Source organism: Vitis riparia, chromosome 19 (genome assembly GCF_004353265.1).
Source record: "Vitis riparia cultivar Riparia Gloire de Montpellier isolate 1030 chromosome 19, EGFV_Vit.rip_1.0, whole genome shotgun sequence".
In the NCBI taxonomy this organism is placed as follows: Eukaryota; Viridiplantae; Streptophyta; class Magnoliopsida; order Vitales; family Vitaceae; genus Vitis; species Vitis riparia.
The window spans coordinates 23594780-23619392 of record NC_048449.1 but is presented as its reverse complement, the minus strand read 5'-3'; the positions used below and the strand labels follow the sequence as shown (position 1 = coordinate 23619392).

The 24613-nt window shown below is 33.2% G+C and overlaps 2 protein-coding genes across 4 annotated transcripts; both read left to right on the top strand.

The window, feature by feature from the left end:
• Positions 1-796: 796 nt before the first annotated feature.
• Positions 797-18213, top strand: LOC117909261 (disease resistance protein SUMM2-like). 3 transcript variants are annotated; one of them, XR_004650325.1, is made up of 3 exons: positions 797-3598; positions 3788-3864; positions 3959-4238. XR_004650325.1 is itself a non-coding variant. In XM_034823216.1 (2 exons), exons 1-2 carry the CDS (start codon positions 881-883, stop codon positions 18211-18213), a joined length of 2694 nt encoding a protein of 897 aa, XP_034679107.1. In that variant the 5' UTR covers positions 797-880. The 3 variants fall into 3 exon arrangements, 2 of the variants coding, with proteins under 2 accessions (XP_034679107.1, XP_034679108.1); XM_034823216.1 differs by lacking the exons at positions 3788-3864; positions 3959-4238 and adding an exon at positions 16633-18213 and having other exon boundaries at positions 797-1993; XM_034823217.1 differs by lacking the exon at positions 3959-4238 and having other exon boundaries at positions 3813-3930.
• Positions 18214-21414: 3201 nt separating this feature from the next.
• Positions 21415-21946, top strand: LOC117909262 (acetylornithine aminotransferase, mitochondrial-like). The gene has a single exon (XM_034823218.1). It carries the CDS (start codon positions 21415-21417, stop codon positions 21883-21885), a length of 471 nt encoding a protein of 156 aa, XP_034679109.1. The 3' UTR covers positions 21886-21946.
• Positions 21947-24613: the final 2667 nt, after the last annotated feature.

Here is a 24613-nt window from a genome sequence, read left to right as displayed (position 1 = left end):
TGAGGGTTCCACTGAACTTGAAATTTCAATCAAGCATCTAATCACTTTTACACTTGGATTCCGACTCCAATGGATTCCTACATAATCTCTTCAAGTCTTTACTCAATTGAAGATTTTAATACTCAAATAATAAGTTTGAATCTCTCAACCTAGCTCAACAATGACTCAAATACAACTCAAGGTCAGGACGAATCACAAAGGTGCACTAAAAAATATGCAAATAAAAATTTAATGCATCAAGAAAAGAATGAGAGCTTTTAGGGAAAAATAAGTAGGTAAACAAATAAATGCAGGTGTCTCTTCTTCATAAATAAAGTGATAGCTATCCAATTAACTTATTGGCAGCTAGAGTTGACAAGTCAATTACTTGTTGATAATTTATTTCAGAAAAGGCTATAAAGAGAGGACTTTCTTTCTCATGATCTTCTACTGATACGAAAGGAGAAGAGAAACCAATATGAATAGATGAAAGGCTTGACAATGGATCTCACCCTACCAACATAAATGAGAGTGAAGTGCATTTTACTTATTTTTTGGGGGTAAAATAGTCCTCTTATCCAAACAAATATCATATTGGAGCACCCTCTCAAATTTACATGTTCAAAGAAGGGTACATATCAGATGTGGTGGGGCCTTAAATTAATCTTTACAGAACTTGACAGCCTGTATAGAGGACACTGACAGTGTCGGCATTATGAATTCAGCACTTTATACCATTCAATCTTCCAACCAAATCTCACCCATTGGACACTATAATTATTGATCACACACTGATTTCTCAGTCTTTACTTGAAAAAAGAGAGGTGATATTTCATTACGACTTTTCTCCTTACTTATCTTCTACTTTTCTTGGCTTTGAATCCCAATCCTTGTTTTCTCCATGGATTGTGTGAGACCCATCCTGGATGTCGCCACTCGCTTATGGGATAGCGCTGCTAAGCGTCCTGTTTACATCCGTCATCTCCCACAAAATCTCAACTCTTTGAGAACTGAAATGGAGGAACTCAAGAACCTGTACGAAGATGTGAAGGAAAGGGTGGAACGTGAAGAGAAACGTCAGAAGAAGCGTCTTCGTGTAGTTGATGACTGGCTTCGCGGAGTAGAAGCCATGGAAAAAGAAGTGGAGGAAATATTGGCGAAAGGAGATGAAGAAATCCAGAAGAAATGTCTCGGAACCTGTTGTCCTAAAAACTGTGGCGCTAGCTACAATCTTGGCAAGATGGTACTTGAAAAGATGGGTGCTGTGACGGTCAAGAAGACGGAGGGCTCAAATTTCAGTGTAGTTGCTGAACCTTTGCCTAGTCCTCCCGTGATGGAGAGGCAGCTTGAAAAGACTGTGGGCCAAGATTTGTTGTTTGGGAAGGTCTGGAAATGGCTCCAAGATGGTGGAGAGCAGGTAAGCAGTATCGGATTATATGGAATGGGGGGTGTGGGCAAAACCACCCTCTTGACCAGGATCAACAATGAGCTCCTCAAAACCAGGCTTGAATTTGATGCAGTGATTTGGGTGACTGTGTCCAGACCAGCCAATGTGGAAAAGGTTCAGCGAGTTCTTTTCAATAAAGTGGAGATTCCCCAAGATAAATGGGAAGGTAGGAGTGAGGATGAAAGGGCAGAAGAAATATTCAATGTCCTGAGGACAAAGAAATTTGTGCTCTTATTAGATGACATATGGGAGCGGCTGGATCTATCCAAAGTTGGTATTCCTCCTCTGAATCCTCAAGATAAGTTGAAGATGGTACTTACAACGCGATCTAAAGATGTGTGCCAAGATATGGAAGTTACAGAGAGCATTGAAGTGAATTGTCTCCCATGGGAGGATGCTTTTGCTCTGTTTCAGACCAAGGTGGGAGCAGACACCATAAATTCTCATCCAGATATACCAAAGCTGGCGGAGATGGTTGCCAAAGAGTGTTGCGGCTTACCACTTGCCCTCATCACCATAGGGCGAGCAATGGCGGGAACAAAAACACCCGAAGAATGGGAGAAAAAAATACAAATGTTGAAGAATTATCCAGCAAAGTTTCCAGGTATGGAGAATTGTCTGTTTTCACGCTTGGCATTCAGTTATGATAGCCTACCCGATGAAACCATCAAATCGTGTTTCCTATATTGCTCTTTATTTCCGGAGGATTATGAAATCTCTCATCGAAATATTATACAACTTTGGATCGGGGAGGGTTTTCTGGATGAATATGACAACATACAAAAAGCAAGAAATCAAGGAGAAGAAGTTATTAAAAGTTTACAGCTTGCATGTCTATTGGAGAATGGCATATCTCCATTAGATGAAAAAGACGAATATTTGAAGATGCATGATGTTATTCGTGATATGGCATTGTGGTTGGCTGGCGAAAACGGGAAGAAGAACAAATTTGTGGTAAAAGATGGAGTTGAATCGATTAGAGCTCAGGAAGTTGAAAAATGGAAAGAGACACAGAGGATATCATTATGGAATACCGACATTGAAGAACATAGGAAACCACCATATTTCCCTAATATTGAGACCTTTTTGGCATCAAGTGTGTTTATTGAGTCATTTTCAAATAGATTCTTTACAAACATGCCTATTATAAGAGTTTTGGACTTGTCAAACAATTTTAAACTTATGAAGTTACCTGTGGAGATTAGAAACTTAGTTACCTTGCAATATCTTAATTTGTCATGTACAAGTATTGAATACTTACCTGTGGAGCTCAAGAATTTGAAAAAATTAAGGTGCTTGATATTGAATGATATGTATTTTCTTAAGTCGCTTCCATCTCAAATGGTATCGAGTCTTTCCTCTTTGCAATTGTTCAGTATGTATAGCACGGAAGGGTCAGCCTTTAAGGGATATGATGAAAGACGGTTATTAGAAGAGTTAGAGCAGTTGGAACACATTGATGATATATCCATCGACCTTACAAGTGTATCATCCATCCAAACATTATTTAACTCCCACAAGTTGCAAAGATCCACAAGATGGCTACAATTAGTTTGTGAGCGTATGAACCTAGTCCAACTATCCCTTTATATAGAGACCCTCCATATTAAAAATTGTTTTGAATTGCAAGATGTGAAAATCAATTTTGAAAAGGAAGTGGTGGTCTACTCAAAATTCCCAAGGCACCAATGCTTGAACAACCTTTGTGATGTCAAAATATTTCGATGTCATAAATTGTTGAATTTGACATGGCTTATTTGTGCTCCAAGCCTTCAATTTCTAAGTGTTGAATTCTGTGAATCAATGGAAAAAGTGATAGATGATGAAAGGAGTGAAGTTTTAGAAATTGAAGTAGATCATTTGGGTGTATTCTCGAGACTCATATCTCTCACTTTAACATGGCTACCAAAGCTAAGAAGTATATATGGACGTGCCTTACCTTTTCCATCTTTAAGATACATCCGTGTGCTTCAATGTCCAAGTTTGAGGAAGCTGCCATTTGATTCCAACACTGGAATAAGCAAGAAATTAGAGCAAATCCGTGGACAAAAAGAATGGTGGGATGGTTTGGATTGGGAGGATCAAGCGATTATGCACAACCTCACTCCATATTTTCAACCCACACAAATTCAAGACGAGATTTGAGCTCCCATGACATTCGTCTTATTACAGGTAAAATCCTTTTTTCTTCCTTTTTTTTATATATATAATTGTATTTAAAAATTTTAATGTTTTAAACATGGCCTAGTCCAAATGTGCATTGTGATTGTTTGAGTCAACCTCTCAAGATATTATTTTATTTCTATTTGGAATATTATGTTAACTTTTCATGTATTTTGATTATATTTAATTTCTTTCTAGTTTCTCACTCTACATACTTCATTAGATTGTTTGAGACTTGGGAGTCGTGGAGCCATGAGATTATGCACAACCACTTGGTAAAATTCTTATAGAAAAATGCAAAATTAGATGTTATTTGTAAAGATTGTTTGGCAACATCATCAATTATTTCTCTCCAACCTCCTTTTCCAGGAAACTATCCTCTTAATCTCCACGAAATTCAAAAACCAAAATGCAAAAGCTCAAAGGAAGACACAACAATCTTCTCCAATCCCCACAAGCCTCGATTAGTGCATCGCTGGATCATGACCAGCCATTTTCTTCTTTTCCACTGCACATGAGCTTCCATGTCTACAAACTTGCACTCCAAGCTCTGATTATCTTGTCAAAGCTTTTTTTTTTTTTTTTACTTTCATTAGTCTCTTGTCAGCCTGTGCTATAAAACTTGAAGATGATGATAAATATGGATTCAACGTTTTTGTATTGAAAGAAAGCTCGAATTGGTAGTTTTTCACTTTTTCGATCCCTTTCCCTTTTTGTGGTTTTGTAGGTGCTTTGTTTGAGATTTTGGTTGATTTCATAAAAGTAGAAGATGATAAACTGCTTATTTGTTGAGAAAATTAATGTAAAGAAAAAGAAAATAAATTGAATTTTTAAATCTTAGAACTATGAAATTGATTGAATGGGGCCATGTGTATAAGTTGCTCTAGTGCACAAGACTATTCTCTCTCTAATTTGAAAGGATTGTCAAAAGTAGAAGTTGATCCAGAAATGACTTTGGCTTAAGCACCATACCCTGTGATACCATTGAAGATATATGAAAGTTTTGATCCAAAATCCTAAGCCCAACCTTCAAAATTGTAGGCTTCTTGGCAAGATTTCCAACCTCTGTGCAGGAAGATTTGAACCCATGTTTGGTCCCAACATAAAGAAACAACAAAAAAAAAAAAGTGCTCCCATGGGTACGTCCCGAGAAGTAGCTTAGATTGTTTTTCTCTTTGGCTATAAATAGGTTTTGGCATGTAATAATACAATCTCATGCAGGTTGAAGATGGAATGGATTTCACATTCCATTACTATGATCATATACCTTCATAAGAAGAGATTAACCTTTCATATGCTATTCATATAATTACTTTTTTACTTTTTTATTTTTATTTTTATCATTTCATGTCATGAGTAATGAAAAAAACTTTCTTCTTAAATTAATTATTTACACAATTAAGTAATTAACATAGATTAAGAGATAAGGAAGCAAAGACAATATCCAAAATCAGGTCTTTTTCCAAGGTTGACGGATGAAAATAGAGAAAGATAGGGTAAGAAAGCTGAAAATAGAGAAAGATAGAGTAAGAAAGCAATGGTATAGCTTAAAAACACTTTCTCATTAAAACTTTGAAGGTAAAAGGTAGTTAAATTTAAATTAAAAATATTTTTAAAATACATTTAATGAATTTGTAGCCTTTTTATTATTTTAAATTCAATATTTATTTTTTCTCTTTATTATTTGACTAAAAGTATAGGTTGGAAAATTATTAAAATCCATGGGAGAAAAAAAAAATAGCGAAAAGGCTTGACTCTTAGGAAACTAATGGGAGTATTTTCATAAATCCAAGAGAGCATTGGGGGAGAGAAGGTGAAAATTTAGAGGATTTTGCTGTAGAGTTGAAAGGAAAAGAGTTTAAGGAGCTAAAACAGGGAAAAAGCATCAACTGGAAATCAAGACAAGAACTTTGCTCTCTGCTCCATTCATTGGGATGTTCCTCTTTTCACTTCATCATGCCTTTAATTTTATTTTATTTTTTCATAAGCATTATTTGTGAGGTTGTTGGGATGAGTTTCTTTAATGCAAAATCACAAAAGGAAAGGAGAATGAATGGAATCAATTTGGATCTGTATTTTTATATGTTATTTCAAACTCGGTCTTTTTTTTTTTTTTTTACATATTTTAAATTTTTTATATAAAGATGAAATAATTTTAAAAGACATCACTTTTAACTAATTTTAATTATATTTTTTTTTATTTTTTAATGTAAAACCAAACATAAACTATAAGTTTATACCATAGTGATATAAATATATTATACCTATTATTTTACTATTTAGCTAATTTATGCTTGATGCAAGGCCATTTTAAGATATGTGGGAAAATTAAAGGTTAAGGAATAGATAAATAAAAAAGAAAATTAGGTGTAATATACAAAAAAAAATAAGTTTTGTTATATAATAGAAGAATTACAAGAAGAAGAAACTGAAATTCTCTTATAGAATTAAATATCCTTTCAATATTAGGTCTTCCTTTTTATAGAGAGTTATGAAGAGATTTACATCAATATAGATGATCATTCATAAGTTTCCATATTCTCATATTTTATTAACACTCCATCTTGGATGATCATAAAAATATATCTCAGAACTACAAAACACCCATTAAGAAAAACCCTAATGAAGTAAAGGGCTATTTGTTCAAATTGTATCTCTTTAGGGGCTATTTCTATATGTGTCTTTCAGGGGTTATTTATTCAATTTGTACATCTTTAGTAGCTATTTGTTTTAATTGTACCTCTCCAAAAGTAATTAGTTTCTCAATTTTGAACTAATTAGTCATTTGTCGCCTTTTCAAAATTATCAAGTTTTTTATGTGTTTTTGAGCTAATAAGTACTCTACTACACTTCAAGTGCACCTTAGTTCATTTGTTGTTATAATAGCTACTTATCTTACCTATCACTCCACATTCTCATAGTCATTGTAATGTTTGAATTCAACACAACTAGTTAAGCTAGGTAGAAATATTTTTACTATGTTAGAAGTAATTCATAGTAAAAAAAATATATCTAGAACCAAATAGGACAAAGAAAAAACATATGGACAAAGTAAGCATAGAGAATACTAACCCCTCACCCCTCAAATACACAACCCATTCTTCTCAAGTTTTCTCATTCTATACATGGTTGATGGCCCCTCCTTCTCCCCTCCCTTCCCTGTACTTCTTATCTACTTCAACTTTCACCTCATCTTTTTGGCAAACAAAGGAGTTTTTGTTTGGGAAATAGAGTCATATACTTTTCCACAAGTTTATGAAATCTAGATTTCCCTATGCATCAATCACCTCTCACATTTTAATATAAAAATTAAAAAAAAAAAATCTAGAAAGCTAGAAAATCACAAAACACGAAGAGAAATAAAACCCAAAAATGGAAAAAGGAGAAATCAACTAGAAAACCCTAGAAAAGAGAAAAAAGATGGAGAAGTCATGCTTGAAAAGCCTTCAAATCTTGTGATAACTCGAAACCTAGCAATTCAAAACCCTAGAAAATTAGACAGTAGAAAATGAGAGAGTGAAATCATAATAAAATAAAATGACAATAATGAGAGGGCCATGTGTGAATAAAAAAACATCAAGTTACGTCCAATGATGAAAATATCGATAATCACGGATATATCGGTACTTCGATTTTACGGATATATCGGTACTTCGATTTTACGGATATATCGGATATATCGGAGATATATTCGGATATATCGGAGATATATCGGCGGATATTGGAAAAAAATATCGGTAGACTTAAAATTATTAAAAACTCATAGAAATGCAAGAAAAACCTCATAATAATATAATTAGAAGTATAATAGACATTTTAAAGTTGTTTTATTGAAAAATTTGATATATATATATATATATATATATATATATATATGATATAATTTGCGATATTAGATATAATTATATCATGTTGATCTATAAAAAATGTTAATTTTGTAATCGTTCTCATTATAAAGTCACATAAATACTTTATTTCATTAAATATCAATAATTTGTACACATTAAATTCATTAAATAAACATATTTCATATTCAAAATATACTAGTTCATATTAATTAAATTAATTAAATAATTTAGCATATTAATTAAATTAATTAAATAATTTAGCTAAGTTAACTAGTTTAATTTAATTCTAAATGTGAAAATAAATCACAAATAATAATCTAAAATAAACATATCAATTTATAATTAAATAATCAAATTAACCTAAGTTAATTCAATAAAAATATAAAAATTAATTACAATTGAATGTAAAAATAGCATTAAATCATCCATATTACAAACATACTAATTAATTGAAAATACATGAGCTAATTACAATTGCAAACAAATTAATTACAATTTAAATTAAATATACCTTAAAATGATTAAATAATTGAGCAACCTTAATAAAAATTGGAGTAATGAGAGAGCAAATGAAGAATGAAAGAAAAAATGGATGAAATAGATGAAATTTGGGCTATTTATAGAAGAAATTTGGGCCAAAATAGCCGTTGGAACATTAATTTACCATTAAAAATCAATTTTGGCCGTTGGATCAAAATCTGGGAGCAATCTGGCTATTGGATTGCCATATTACCGTTGGAATCACATCTAGGCCGTCGGATCAACACGGATGTGATTTGGGCCGTCAGATCACGTTGCATGAAGGAGGGGGAATATCACAAAAAAAATCAGCGATATATCTTCGATATATCGCCGATATATCACCGATATTTTGTCACCAGAGGCGATTTTTTCAAAATATCTCCGATATATCTCCCCGAACCGATATATCGCCGATATTTTGGCGATATTTACAGAAATATCTCATCTCCGATTTTTCTTCACGAAATATCGTATCGACCCCTCCCGATACACGATATATCGGCGATATATCCCGACATTTTCCTCCTTGGCTACGTCCCACAATGAGTGATCATTGAGAAAAAAAAAATCATGATTAAAGATTAATCTCACATTGGACTAGCAATGATGAAAGAAGAAATGAGTTTAGCAATCAAGGGTGAGCAAAAGAGAAATGGTAGGGAATTTATATATTGGTTTTATTGTAGCGACCAACTTGCATTCATTGGGCCATATATTATAGCGACCAATTTTATCCCTCAACAATAGGAGGTTTTATGGTTGTATCTGATTAATCCTGGAACTATAAGCTTGGTGGGAGAATTCCTACTATTGTGGCTCAAATAGTAGTGAGGTTATATACACTCTTTCATTGTGAATTTTGTTGACCCCTCTTAAAAAAACTATGTGACCATATCTCACTTTTCTTGTTGTGATATTAATGCATACAAATCCCTTTTGTAATACAACTAAGGTTTTGCATACATGACACGCTATACCAAAAATGGGTAGACCTTTTAAATATAAAAATTATGATAATTAAGATCATATTTAGTTCTTAAAAAATACTAAAAAAGGAAATAAAAATATTAAGAAAAAAGGCGATGAAAAAATATATATTAAGCAAAAGAGTTGGAAAATGCTAAATGGTTGTCCTCATCATTTTCCTTATATAAAGGTGAGTAAAGTGTATTTCTAAATAATCTAATTTTATTTCCTTCAATTTTTTAATGGACATCAAAATAGAGAATATTTTTATAAATTTTTTTCCTTATAATTTTCTCACTATTTTCTTTCCTCTAAAAAAAATCATGAACCACATATAACCTAAAGAAAATAATTATAAATGTACAAACAAGTACATAAGAGAAGACTTCTTAGCTAGAGAATTCTCTATCATAAATATATATCCAAGTTAACCATTTTTAAGTGCTCAAATAAACCTATATACAAATATACAAATGAACTTTCATTCTTCTTGGACTTTCATTGTTTTTGGAGTTAATTACTATTATCATAACAAAATATAGTAAAAAAGAAATATGATTTTTAGGCCACTATTAGATGTCCTTAAAATTAAAAATTATTTTAAACTATGCATATGGATATTATTGTCAACTTATTTCTTTTTCATTCTCATTTTTATTGTTACTTAACATTGAAATATAAATAAATAATCATTCCAACCTTACATTTCTAAGTCCATCATGTCAAAGTTGAAGTCATCCCATCTCGTTTAGAAGACAAAGGGGGGGAGTTTCCCTATGCTATAAAAGGTCTCCACCCCTTACTATTCAATAAAATAAAATAAAAAAAGGCTTTCTTTCATCATTTTGTAAGATTTTATATTCTCTCGTCTTAATTGAGAGAGAGATTGCAATTTTATCTTTATATTAGTCTCTTTTTTTTTCTTGTAATTAGATATTTGGTTATAATCAACAATTTGAATATCCTCGTTTCTCAAATAAATAAAAATCAAATTTTCAATAAATAAAAATTACTTCTCCAAAAATAAATAAACAAAATATATTATACCTATTATTTTACTATTTAGTTGATCTATGCTTGATGCAAGGCTATTTTAAGATATGTGGGAAAATTAAAGGTTAAGGAATATAAAAAAAGAAGAAAAAAAAAGAAAATTAGGCGTAATATATAAAAAATAAATAAATAAATAACTTTTGTTATAGAATGGAAGAATTACAAGAAGAAAAAACTAAAATGCTCTTAGAGAATTAATATCCTTTCAATATTAGCTCTTCTTTTTTATAGAGAGAGTTATGAAGAGATTTACATCAACATAGGTGATTATTCTTAAGTTTCCATAATACGACAAATTCTCATATTTTATTAACACTTCCTCTTGGATGGTCATAAAAATATATTTTGGAACTACAAAACACTCATTGAGAAAAACCTTAGTGAAGTAAAGGGCTATTTGTTCAAATTGTACCTCCTTAAGGGTTATTTTAATGTGTCTTTTAAGGGTTATTAATTCAATTTGTAGATCTTTAGTAGCTATTTGTTTCAATTGTACCTCTCCAAAAGCAATGAGTTCTCGATTTTGAATTGATTAGTCATTTTGTAGCCTTTTCAAAATTATCAAGTTTTTCATGTGCTTTTTTCTAGTGTTTTCATTTTTCAATGAATTACATCATTTGAGCTGACAAGTCTACCACGTTTCAAGTACACCATAGGTTTATTTGTTGTTATAATAGCTACTTATCTCACCTATCATTCCACATTCTCATCATCATTATAATGTTTGAATTCAACATATAATTCATGGTCAAAAAAAATTTCTAGAACCAAATAGGACAAAGAAAAAACATATGGACAAAGTAAGCATAGAGAATACTAACCCCTCACCCCTCAAATACACAACCCATTCTTCTCAAGTTTTCTCATTCTATACATGGTTGATGGCCCCTCCTTCTCCCCTCCCTTCCCTGTACTTCTTATCTACTTCAACTTTCACCTCATCTTTTTGGCAAACAAAGGAGTTTTTGTTTGGGAAATAGAGTCATATACTTTTCCACAAGTTTATGAAATCTAGATTTCCCTATGCATCAATCACCTCTCACATTTTAATATAAAAATTAAAAAAAAAAAATCTAGAAAGCTAGAAAATCACAAAACACGAAGAGAAATAAAACCCAAAAATGGAAAAAGGAGAAATCAACTAGAAAACCCTAGAAAAGAGAAAAAAGATGGAGAAGTCATGCTTGAAAAGCCTTCAAATCTTGTGATAACTCGAAACCTAGCAATTCAAAACCCTAGAAAATTAGGCAGTAGAAAATGAGAGAGTGAAATCATAATAAAATAAAATGACAATAATGAGAGGGCAATGTGTGAATAAAAAAACATCAAGCTACGTCCCACAATGAGTGATCATTGAGAAAAAAAAATTCATGATTAAAGATTAATCTCACATTGGACTAGCAATGATGAAAGAAGAAATGAGTTTAGCAATCAAGGGTGAGCAAAAGAGAAATGGTAGGAAATTTATATATTGGTTTTATTGTAGGGACCAACTTGCATTCATTGGGCCATATATTATAGCGACCAATTTTATCCCTCAACAATAGGAGGTTTTATGGTTGTATCTGATTAATCCTGGAACTATAAGCTTGGTGGGAGAATTCCTACTATTGTGGCTCAAATAGTAGTGAGGTTTTATATACTCTTTCGTTGTGAATTTTGTTGACCCCTCTTAAAAAAACTATGTGACCATATCTCACTTTTCTTGTTGTGATATTAATGCATACAAATCCCTTTTGTAATACAACTAAGGTTTTGCATACATGACACGCTATACCAAAAATGGGTAGACCTTTTAAATATAAAAATTATGATAATTAAGATCATATTTAGTTCTTAAAAAATACTAAAAAAGGAAATAAAAATATTAAGAAAAAAGGCGATGAAAAAATATATATTAAGCAAAAGAGTTGGAAAATGCTAAATGGTTGTCCTCATCATTTTCCTTATATAAAGGTGAGTAAAGTGTATTTCTAAATAATCTAATTTTATTTCCTTCAATTTTTTAATGGACATCAAAATAGAGAATATTTTTATAAATTTTTTTCCTTATAATTTTCTCACTATTTTCTTTCCTCTAAAAAAAATAATTATAAATGTGCAAACAAGTACATAAGAGAAGACTTCTTAGCTAGAGAATTCTCTATCATAAAAATATATCCAAATTAACCATTTTTAGATGCTCAAATAAACCTATATACAAATATACAAATGAACTTACATTGTTTTTGGAGTTAATTACTATTATCATAACAAAATATAGTAAAAAAGAAATATGATTCTTAAACCACTATTAGATGTCCTAAAAATAAAAAATTATTTTAAATTGTGCGTATGAATATTATTGTCAACTTATTTTTTTTATTCTCATTTTTATTGTTACTTAACATTGAAATATAAATAAATAATTATTCCAATCTTACATTTCTAAGTGTATCGTGTCAAAGTTGAAGTCATCCCATCTCGTTTAGAAGACAAAGGGAGAGGGGGGGGGGGGGGGTTTCCCTACGCTATAAAAGGAGGTCTCCACCCCTTACTATTTATTAAAAAAAAATGTTTTCTTTCATCATTTTGTAAGATTTTATATTCTTTCATCTTAATTGAGAGAGAGGTTGCAATTTTATCTTTATATTAATCTCTTTTTTTTTCTTGTAATTAGATATTTGGTTATAATCAATGTAGGGTCAGCGAAAGCTTTGATGCCAGCAATGTTAGTTCAAGAACACAAAGATAAAACAATCACACATACGGAAGTCTCTACAGGTCCATCTCCATCTCATAACTTTTTCCCCTCATGACCTAGAATATTTATAGAGATATTTCCAACAACCTTCCTTATTCTATAAGGAAGTCTAATATTACAATAATATATCAACCTAGAAATATTCTATATAATATTCTTTACAAAAAAGGAATCTATACTAATTAGGAATTTGGGACACTTCCTAACAATCTCCACCTTTGAGTAAATTCCATGAAGTTAATCTTCAATCTCTCCATGACACAAACCTTTTAGTATCTTATCACCACGAAAGAGCAATCGACTCCACCTTCAGTGAAAATTCCTTTTGTTTTCATCTTGTGTGCTTTGTGATCTTTTACTCTTCCAGAAATCTTCAACCCAAGCTTTGATACCAATTGTAGGGCCAGAGAAAGCTTTGATGCCAACAATGTTAGTTCAAGAACACAAAGATAAAACAATCACACATACGGTACGCGAGGTTTTAACGTGGTTCGGCCAACCATGCCTACATCCACGGATGAGAGAGAATGATTCCACTATACAATAGAGAATATTACAGAGGACAGAACCAAATACAACTATTGGGTTCCCGAAACATCACATGTTTCCCCACTCCTTGTATCCATACCCTACTACGAGCCCTCTCGCTTCATAGAGTACCTCCCGTTCTTCCTCACATCTCTATCCACCTCGTATAGTCTCTACAGGTCCATCTCCATCTCATAACTTTTTCCCCTCATGACCTAGAATATTTATAGAGATATTTCCAACAATCTTCCTTATTCTATAAGGAAGTCTAATATTACAATAATATATCAACCTAAAAATATTCTATATAATATTCTTTACAAAAAAGAATCTATACTAATTAGGAATTTGGGACACTTCCTAACTATCAACAATTTGAATATCCTCGTTTTTCAAATAAATAAAAATCAAATTTTCAATAAATAAAAATTACTTCTCCAAAAATAAATAAACAAAATTTTGTTTATGTATATCATAAAAAAAAATTTTAAAAACCAATTAATTCTCCTCCGGTCATGTACCCATGTTTGATAATCCAAAACTTGGAATGGGATTACAGAAAAATCCCTAAATTCCTAATAAATTCGTGTTCGGAATGATGAAAGAAACCTAAAAAATTCGTAAATAATTACTAATAAAATTGATCTCAACCTATCAAGAAAACAGAATTATATTTCTAAACAGTAGAACGGATGAAGAATTATCTGCACTGCTACTTACAGTTTTAAAGTTACAAGCCAGTACACACAAACTTCATATGTAAATGAATTCATATTTGTGTTGGAAGAAAAAGATTCCCGTTAAAGGAAAAGAGAGCTTGATAGTCTGTATGGAAGACAATGTCACTATTACTTTACTCTTTATTCATTATCATCTTTTCTGGGTTTTGAACACAAAAACATAAACCCAATATTCTTCTCTTCACCTCTCCAACTCCTGTCCATCACCTGTTTCACTAATTTGAGTTGTTGAGGATATCAAAATATCGTCTCACAAAAAATTAACGAAAGTAAAAAATAAAAATTAATTACAAATGAACAAGTAAATATTCTTTTTGTAAAATGTTAGTAATATTTATTATTTAGAACATTATATTTATAAAAATAAAAAATAAAAAAAAGCACTCTTCATATAGGTCATGAGTCATGAATGATGCCCAACATTTAATAATGACTAAAAAGACACAAATGATATATGATGCGAATGAATGTCTTGAAAAATGTTACCAAAGAATCCGCACTTTTGGTGTTTTACTTCTTTCTTCCTTTATGAATCACCAAACTTTGTAAGGGGTACACAATGACTTTGCTAATTTTGTTTAGAATTTTTACTTTTTCCATAACCCAAATGTGAACTCGTTTTGAATTTTGGATATTTAATTTGAGCACATCTTTACTTCTTTTATTTCTTTATGAACCACCAAACTTTGTAAAGGGTCCATAATGTCTTTGCTCATTTTTTTAGAATTTTTTTTCTTCCATAACCCGAATGTGAACTCATTTTGAATTTTGGATGCATAATTTGAGTATATATTTACTTCTTTTCTTCGTTTATGAACCACCAAAATTTATAATGGGTACACAATGTCTTTGCTCATTTAAAAAAAAAAATCTTCCATAACCAAAATTTGAACTCATTTTGAATTTTGGATATGTAATTTGAGTATATCTTACTTATTTTCTTCCTTTATGAACCACCAAACTTTGTAAAGAGTCCACAATGCCTTTGGTCATTTTTTTTAGAATTTTTTTTCTTCCACAACCCAAATGTGAACTCATTTCGATTTTGGATATGTAATTTGAGTGTATATATATTTGTTATGTTAAAAAAAATTCAATATCAAGTACATATTAGTGTAATAACATACAGACAAAAGTAAATGTAAACATAAAAAAGTGAGTTCAACTAATTATGTTTATATCCATGAATAAAAGAGAATTAATCATTAATACAAGTAAAAAAAATTATAAACGAAAGAGAAAACATACATAATTAACCTTTAAAAAGTGTTTTTCTAATAGAAGATAATTTAGTCATCAAGCAGGGTTGCAAATAAAATATACCGATAGATAAAATAACGATTTTGTTGGGATAGTAAAAGGTTCAAACTGGAACTTGAGTTAAGGAAAAATTTGGTATTTAATTAGTTGTGCATTTGAATTTTTTTTTTTTCTTTATTTGCTTTCCTAACTGAGAAATGGGAATTCTAGCATGGTGGACTTACTGAGTTTAAGTGATTTATTTGCATGACTTCTCTCTCTATTAGTTTGTCACTTTCCTCTTATATTCTTGATTGTTATTATAGCAGGTTAAAATGTCTACCCTAATCCACAATAGTCAAGGTAGGTTATAATGAGCAATTTGAATGTATTGGTTTCTCAAATAAAAAAAAAAAATTTCCCAAAAATAAATACGCAAACTTTGTTTATTTATATTATCAAAAATTCAAAAACCAACTAATTCACAAACTTGGAATGGGATTACAAAAAAATTCCTAAATTCCTAATAAATTCGTATTCGGAATGATGAAAGTAACCTACTAAATTCCTAAATTACTAATAAAATGGATCTCAACTTACCAAGAGAAAAGAATTATATTTCAAAAACAGTGGTGAAGAATTATATGCAGTACACACAAACTTTATATCTAAATTACTAAGCTTGATTGATGGAAACAGAAAAGGAAGAAAAGAATGGGAAAATATCACTAGTGGTGGACCCTTATGCTGATTGCTGAGTCTTTTACTTGAAGAAGAAAAAAAAAGATGATATTTCATTATTACTTTTCTCCTTACTCATCTTCAACTTTGCTGGGTTTTGTACACAACAAACATAAATCCAGAATTCTTCTCTTTTCCTCTCCAACTTCAATCCAGCACCTGTTTTCCTATTCTGATTAAGTTCTTCTTGGCTTTGAATCCCAGTCCTTGTTTTCTCCATGGATTGTGTGAGCCCAATCCTGGATGTCACTACTCGCTTGTGGTATTGCACTGCCAAGCGTGCTGTTTACATCCGTCATCTCCCACAAAATCTCAACTCTTTGAGAACTGCAATGGAGGAACTCAAGAACCATATGGGAGCGGCTGGATCTATCAAAAGTGGGTATTCCTCCTCTGAATCATCAAGATAAGTTGAAGATGGTATTTACAACGCGATCTAAAGATGTGTGCCAAGATATGGAAGTTACAGAGAGCATTGAAGTGAATTGTCTCCCATGGGAGGATGCATTTGCTCTGTTTCAGACCAAGGTGGGAGCAGACACCATAAATTTTCATCCAGATATACCAAAGCTGGCGGAGATGGTTGCCAAAGAGTGTTGCGGCTTACCACTTGCCCTCATCACCATAGGGCCAACAAAAACACCCGCAGAATGGGAGAAAAAAATACAAATGTTGAAGAATTATCCGGCAAAGTTTCCAGGTATGGAGAATCGTCTGTTTTCACGCTTGGCATTCAGTTATGATAGCCTACCCGATGAAGCCATCAAATCGTGTTTCCTATATTGCTCTTTATTTCCGGAGGATTATGAAATCTCTCATCGAAAACTTATACAACTTTGGATCGGGGAGGGTTTTCTGGATGAATATGACAACATACAAGAAGCAAGAAATCAAGGAGAAGAAGTTATTAAAAGTTTACAGCTTGCATGTCTATTAGAGAATGGCAGATCTCAATTAGATAAAAAAGAGAAATATTCGAAGATGCATGATGTTATTCGAGATATGGCTTTGTGGTTGGCTCGCCAAAACGGGAAGAAGGACAAATTTGTGGTAAAAAATGGAGTTGAATCAATTAGAGCTCAGGAAGTTGAAAAATGGAAAGAGACAAAGAGGATATCATTGTGGGATACCGACATTGAAGAACTTAGGGAACCACCATATTTCCCTAATATGGAGACCTTTTTGGCACCACGTAAGTTTATTCGGTCATTTCCAAATAGATTCTTTACAAACATGCCTATTATAAGAGTTTTGGACTTGTCAAACAATTTTGAACTTACAGAGTTACCTGCGGAGATTGGAAACTTAGTTACTTTGCAATATCTTAATTTGTCGGGTCTGAGTATAAAATACTTACCTGTGGAACTCAAGAATTTGAAAAAATTAAGGTGCTTGATATTGAATGATATGTATTTGCTCAAGTCACTTCCATCTCAAATGGTATCAAGTCTTTCCTCTTTGCAATTGTTCAACATGTATAGCACGATTGTAAGGTCAGACTTTACGGGAGATGATGAAAGAAGGTTATTAGAAGAGTTAGAGCAGTTGGAACACATTGATGATATATCCATCAACCTTACAAGTGTATCAACCATCCAAACATTATTTAACTCCCACAAGTTGCAAAGATCCACAAGATGGCTACAATTAGTTTGTGAGCGTATGAACCTGGTCCAACTATCCCTTTATATAGAGACACTCCGTATTACAAATTGTGTTGAATTGCAAGATGTGAAAATCAATTTTGAAAAGGAAGTGGTGGTCTCCTCAAAATTCCCAAGGCACCAATGCTTGAACAACCTTTGTGATGTCAAAATATTTCGATGTCATAAATTGTTGAATTTGACATGGCTTATTTGTGCTCCAAACCTTCAATTTCTAAGTATTGAATTCTGTGAATCAATGGAAAAAGTGATAGATGATGAAAGGAGTGAAGTTTTAGAAATTGAAGTAGATCATTTGGGTGTATTCTCGAGACTCATATCACTCACTTTAACATGGCTACCAAAGCTAAGAAGTATACATGGACGTGCCCTACCTTTTCCATCTTTAAGACACATTCTTATGCTTGGATGTTCAAGTTTGAGGAAGTTGCCATTTGATTCCAATACTGGAGTGAGCAAGAAATTAGAGAAAATCATGGGAGACCAAGAATGGTGGGATGGTTTGGATTGGGAGGATCAAACCATTATGCACAACCTCACTCCATATTTTCAACCCTCACAAATTCGAGGCAAGATTTGAGCACCCATTGCATTCGTCTTATTACAGGTAAAATCCTTTTTTCTTCCTTTTTTTTTATATATATAATTGTATTTAAAAATTTTCATAATATAAACATGGCCAAGTACAAATGTGCATTGTGATTGTTTGAGTCTGCCCCTCAAGATATTATTTTATTTTCTATTTGAATTATTATGTTAACTTTTCATGTATTTTGATTATATTTAATTTCTCTCTAGTTTCTCACTCTACACACTTCATTAGATTGTTTGGCACTTGGGAGTGGTGGAGCCATTAGATAATGCACACTACCAGGTAAAATTCTTGGAGAAAAATGCAAAAATAGATGTTATTTGTAAAGATTGTTTGGCAACATCATCATTTATTTTTCTCCCACCTCCTTCTCCAGGAAACAATCCTTAATCTCCACGAAATTCAAAAACAAAATGCAAAAGCTCAAAGGAAGACACGACAATCTTCTCCAATCCCCACAAGCCTCGATTAGTGCATTGCTAGATCATCACCAGACATTTTCATCTTTTCCACTGCACATGAGCTTCCATGTCTACAAACTTGAGCTCCAAGTTCTGATTATCTTGTCAGAGCTTCTGTTTTACTTTCATTATTCTCTTGTCAGCCTATGCCATAAAACTTGAAGATGATGATAAATATAGATTCAACGCTTTTGTATTGAAAGGAAGCTTGAATTGGCAATTTTTCACTTTTTCGATCCCTTTTTTTTTGTGGTTTTGTAGGTGCTCTATTTGAGATTTGGTTGATTTCATAAAATTAGAAGATGATAAACTGCTTATTTGTTGAGAAAATTAATGTAAAGAAAAAGAAAATAAATTGGAATTTTAAATCTCAGAACTATGAAATTGATACCCAAAATCAAATATTGGGAGGTTGCCTACTGTAAATCCTAGGGAGCATTGGGGGAAAGATGGTGAAAATTCAGAGGATTTTAGAGTGCAGCTGAAAGAAAGAGTTTTAAGGAGCTAAAACAGGGAAAACAAAGCATCAACTGAAAATCAAGAGAATACCTTTGCTTCATTCATTGGGATAATCCTCTTTTCACTTCATCATGTCTCTTTATTTTATTTTTCATAAGCATTATCTGTCAGGCTGTTGGGATGTGTTTCTTTAATGCAAAACCACAAAACAAAGGAGAATAATTGGAATCAACTTCTTCCTTCTACATTTCCTTCTGCCGTTGATGCAGCAGTTGAAGATGGAGAATGATTTCACAAATTTCCCTGATACACAGAGCTCATGAAGTTGAAGAATGGAAAGAGACGCAGAGGATACCATTGTGGGATACCAGCATTGAAGAAAGTTAAGGAACCACCATATTTCCCTCATACTAAGACCTTTCTGGCATCGAGTGAGTGTAGCGAGTCATATTTCATGTTGCCTATATTGCTTGATTGGAAACAGCCAAATTGCAGATAATTTTTTCAGTACATGCATGCAAGGATTTTATTTTATGGTCGGATTTTCCTAAAACCTACTGTATTATATCAGAAAATAATATCTGTGAAAGTCGTTTTTCAATCCCCTTATATTTGATTTCATAGCTTTTACGTTTGGTGCGCATATTGGGTATTTGCCTCAATCTGGTGTCTCTTGGTTTACCTTCTTTAGATGTCCGCTTAACTGCTAGGCCTCAACTCATTTCAGGTAGAAACTTTCTGCTTCACTACTTCGTTAATGAATAATGTTTTCCAGAAGATATTGAGATGATGTCTAGACTAGGAAGAATTGTTTGCACTCCCAACCCCATAAGAAATTAAAAAGGAAAACAGAAAAATTAAAATCCTTGCTGCATGAAAAGATACAAAAAAGATAGGAATTCTATAGATGGATCCCTAAATCGCCATTATTGCTTTTATGTTTAAATGAGTGAGGTGAAGGTGTTTTTTTCTTCCTAACTCCAATTCCCAAACCAAATATGATTTGAAATAAAAAACAAGTTGATGTCAGAATCCAGTTTCCATTTATTATGCAGTTAGGGAATTAATACATAAAAGCACACTGCATTGTTTGCTGAATCCCAACTAGAATGAAAAACGGTAGAGGATTCTGTCTCTGAAAAGCAGAAGTGTCCAAAGGTGATGAGACTGCATTTGAGATTTATTCTGTGTGAATAATCTGTTTCATTTTGTTTGTCGCTCCAACAGCCTTCAGTTTTAAACCAAATTCATGTTGAGTTTTTCCTCATGTGGAAAGCCCAAATTAAGAACCTAAAATTTAAGGCCTCTTCGGCCTTTATATAAAAGGGTTAGAAGAAGAATCCCTCTTCTTCTTCTTCTTCCAATTTTTTGCAGCCATCGGAGGTAAAAAAAAAAAAAAAAGTAGAAGGAGAAAAGAGAGAGAAGGGGAGAACCATCATTTTTGAAGTTAGAGAGAAAAACTCAGTTTTTCTTCATTGTCCAAATTTCATCAAAGGTCCAATCCCACTTTGTCTGAGGGCTGATCAACTTGAAATTTGGAGAGGTTCGTGACTCATTGATCTTCAATTTGAACAGTGGAGATCGGATTTGGAGTTCCGAACAGTCTTCTTTCAATTCGAGAATAGAGCCTCTATTTTGGTGAGTTTTCTATCCGGATGTTTTTTATCATGAGCTCCGATCATCGTTCGATTGAGTTGATTTTTGGTGAGCACGTTCAAAACTCATTGATCTTCATTCTGAACGGTAGAGATTGGATTTGGAGTTCGGAACAATTATATTTCAGTCCAAGAACAATGACTATGTTTGGTGAGATTTCTCCATTGTCTTTATGTCAAGTTGTTGAAATTGCCAAGATTAATTTGTCTTGAAATATGGTTTATGTATGCCTCTAGTTTTATCTAGAGAGAATTGTGTAACTCATCGATTATATTAGTGGAGTTTTTAAGTGGCCTAAGGATCCTGTGGTTTTTACTTCTCACATTAGAGAAGGTTGTCCACACTAAAAATTGTTGGTGTTCATATACTTGTTGATTTGGTGAATTCTTGTTACTCTATTTGATTAATTCCTATTAGGTTATCACAATAGGGGATAAAACCTGGTTGTGCATTGTTTGTGTTTATCCCATCAATTCATACTTCTTGTCCTCTAATTATTTGTTCAATTTTCCTATCTTGATCATGTTATGATCCTGTTCTATAGGTTCAATGTGGTCTAGGCCGAACTGGGCACCTCTGGGCTCATGAGTCTTATGGTGTATTCCCTGACATAATGACACTTGCCAAGCCTCTTGCTGGAGGCTTACCTATCGGTGCTGTTCTGGTCACCGAACAAGTTGCTTCTGCCATAAGCTTCGGTGACCATGGAAGCACTTTTTCCGGCAGCCCCCTTGTCTGCAACGCTGCTCTTGCTGTCCTTGAAAAATTCTTAGAACCCAACTTCTTGGCTAGCGCCGCCAAGAAGGGCCAACACTTGAAGCAAATTTTAACCCAAAAGTTGGGACATAACCCACATGTGAAAGAAGTACGTGGGCTTGGGCTCATTGTTGGGATTGAGCTTGACGTCCAAGCCTCGCCGCTGGTGGATGCCTGTCGAGAAGCCGGCTTCCTGGTGCTCACCACTGGAAAGGGGAATGTTGTGAGGCTGGTGCCTCCATTGATCATAACAGAGGAGGAGTTGGAGTTGGCAGCTGAGGTTCTTTCCGGGTCTCTTCCAACACTTGATGGGAGCAATTCAAAGTAGAAGAAAGAGCATTGCTACCTTCAGTCCAAGGTTAGGCTTAGTTGTTCTTAATTTTGGGACAGGCATTTGTTGGGTTTTTTTTCCTCATGTGGAAGGCCCAAATTAAGAGCCCAAAATTTAAGGCCTCTTAGGCCTTTATATAAAAGGGCTAGAAAAAAAAAATCCCTCTTCTTCTTCTTCTTCTAATTTTTTGCAGCCACTAGAGGTAGGAGAAAAGAGAGAGAAAGAGAGAACCACCATTTTTGAAGTTAGAGAGAAAAATTCAGTTTTTTTCTTCACTGCCCATATTTCATCAAAGGCCCGATCCTGCTTCATCTATGGGCCGATCGACCTGAAATTTGGAGGAGAGGTTCGTGACTCATTGATCTTCATTCTGAACGGTGGAGATCGGATTTGGAGATCCAGACAGTCGTCTTTCAGTCCAAGAACAGAGCCTCCATTTTGATGCGTTTTCTATCCGGACAGTTTTGATCATGAACTCCGATCAAGTTTAATATGTGGTTTGATTGAGTCGATTTTTAGAGAACACATTTGTAACTCATTGATCTTCATTCTGAATGGTGAAGATTGGATTTGGAGTTCGAAAAATTTATCTTTCAGTCCAAGAATAGTGGTATGTTTGGTGAGATCTCTCCATTGTTTTTATGCAAAGTTGTTGAAATTGCCAAGATCAATTTGTCTTGAGATATGGTTATGTATGCCTCTAGTTTTATCTAGAGAGAATTGTATAACCCATTAATTATATTAGTGGAGTTTTTAAGTGGCTTAAGGGTCCCGTGGTTTTTACTTCTCATATTGGAGAAGGTTTTCCACGCTAAAATTATTAGTGTTCATATGCTTGTTGATTGGGTGAATTTTTGCTTCTCTACTTGATTAATTCCTATTAGGTTCTCACAAGAGGGGATAAAACCTAGTTGTGTATTGTTTGTATTTATCCCATCAAAGTGGTATCAAAGCCAAGTTCAATATAATTTATGCCTTGTGTAGAACAATGGAAAGCAATATAAGTAGAATGGTTACCCTGAATGGCTCTAATTATCATGTTTGGAAAGAAAAGATGGAAGACTTATTGTCTGTGAAGGATTATTATTTGCCTGTGTTTGCTTTTGAAAAGCCAGAAAATAAAACTGATGCAGAATGGAATTTACTTCATCGGCAGGTTTGTGGTTATATCAAACAATAGATAGATGATAATGTTCTCAATCATGTTAGTGAAGAGAAAAATGCACAGAGTTTATGGAACAAGCTCGAACAGTTATATGCTCGAAAGACTAGTAATAATAAGTTGTTTTTTATCAAGAAGATGATTAGCTTGAAGTATCAAGATGGAACTCCTATGACAGATCACTTGAATACATTCCAAGGTATTATTAATCAGTTGGCTGGAATGAATATCAAGTTTGAGGAAGAAGTGCAAGGGTTGTGGCTTCTTGGTACATTGTCGGACTTGTGGGAGACATTTAGAACTTCCTTGTCTAACTCAGCCCCAGATGGTACTATGAATATGGATTTGGTTAAGAGTTGTGTTCTGAATGAAGAGATGAGAAGAAAGTCATAGGGTTCTTCTTCACAGTCAGATGTCCTAGTTACTGAAAAGAGGGGAGGAGTAAAAGTAGAGGTTTGAAGAATAGAAACAGTAGCAAAAGCAAGACTAACAAGTTTGCCAATGTTGAGTGTCATTATTGCCATTTGAAAGGGCATATAAGAAAGTATTGTTGCCAATTGAAGAGAGATATGAAACAAGGGAAAGTGAAGGACAAGAAGAATGACAATGATGATGAAGATGATCGAGTTGCCACTACCACTTCAGATTTCCTTATTGTTTATGATAGTGATGTTGTTAATTTTGCTTACCAGGAGACTAGTTGGGTGATTGATAGCGGTGCCTCAATCCATGCTACACCTCGGAAAGATTTCTTTACATCCTACACATCTAGTGACTTTGGAAGTGTTAGGATGGGTAATGATGGCTCAGCTAAAGCCATTGGTATGGGAGATGTGTGTTTGGAGACTAGAAATGGTACTATGTTGATTTTGAAGAATGTCAAACACATTCCAGATATCCGCATGAATTTAATCTCCACAGGTAAGCTTGATGAGATTTTTTCTCCTGTTGTTAAGATGTTGTCTATTCGTGTAGTTTTGGGCTTGGCAGCTAGTCTTGATTTGGAGATTGAGCAGATGGATGTTAAGAATGCATTTCTCCATGGTGATTTAGACAAAGAAATTTATATGGAACAGCCAGAGGGTTTCATAATAAAAGAAAAAGAGGATTATGTGTGTAAATTAAAGAAAAGTATTTATGGCTTAAAGCAGGCACCAAAGCAGTGGTATAAGAAGTTTGAATCAGTTATAGGAAAGCAAGCCTACAGAAAAACTACTTCTGACCATTGTGTATTTGTGCAGAAATTCTCTGATGATGATTTTGTTATATTGTTGCTCTATGTTGATGATATCTTGATTGTTGGCAGAAATGTTTTAAGAATTGATAAGCTGAAGAAGCAGTTAAGCAAATCCTTTTCCATGAAGGATTTGGGGCCAGTAAAGAAAATTCTTGGTATTAGAATTGAGCGAGATAGAGCATCCAAGAAGCTGTATATGTCACAGGAGCAATATATTGAAAAAGTGCTTGGAAGATTTAACATGAGCAAAGCTAAAGTGGTTAGTTCTCCTCTAGCTAGTCACTTTAAGCTAAGCAACAGACATAACCCTTCTACATATAAAGAGA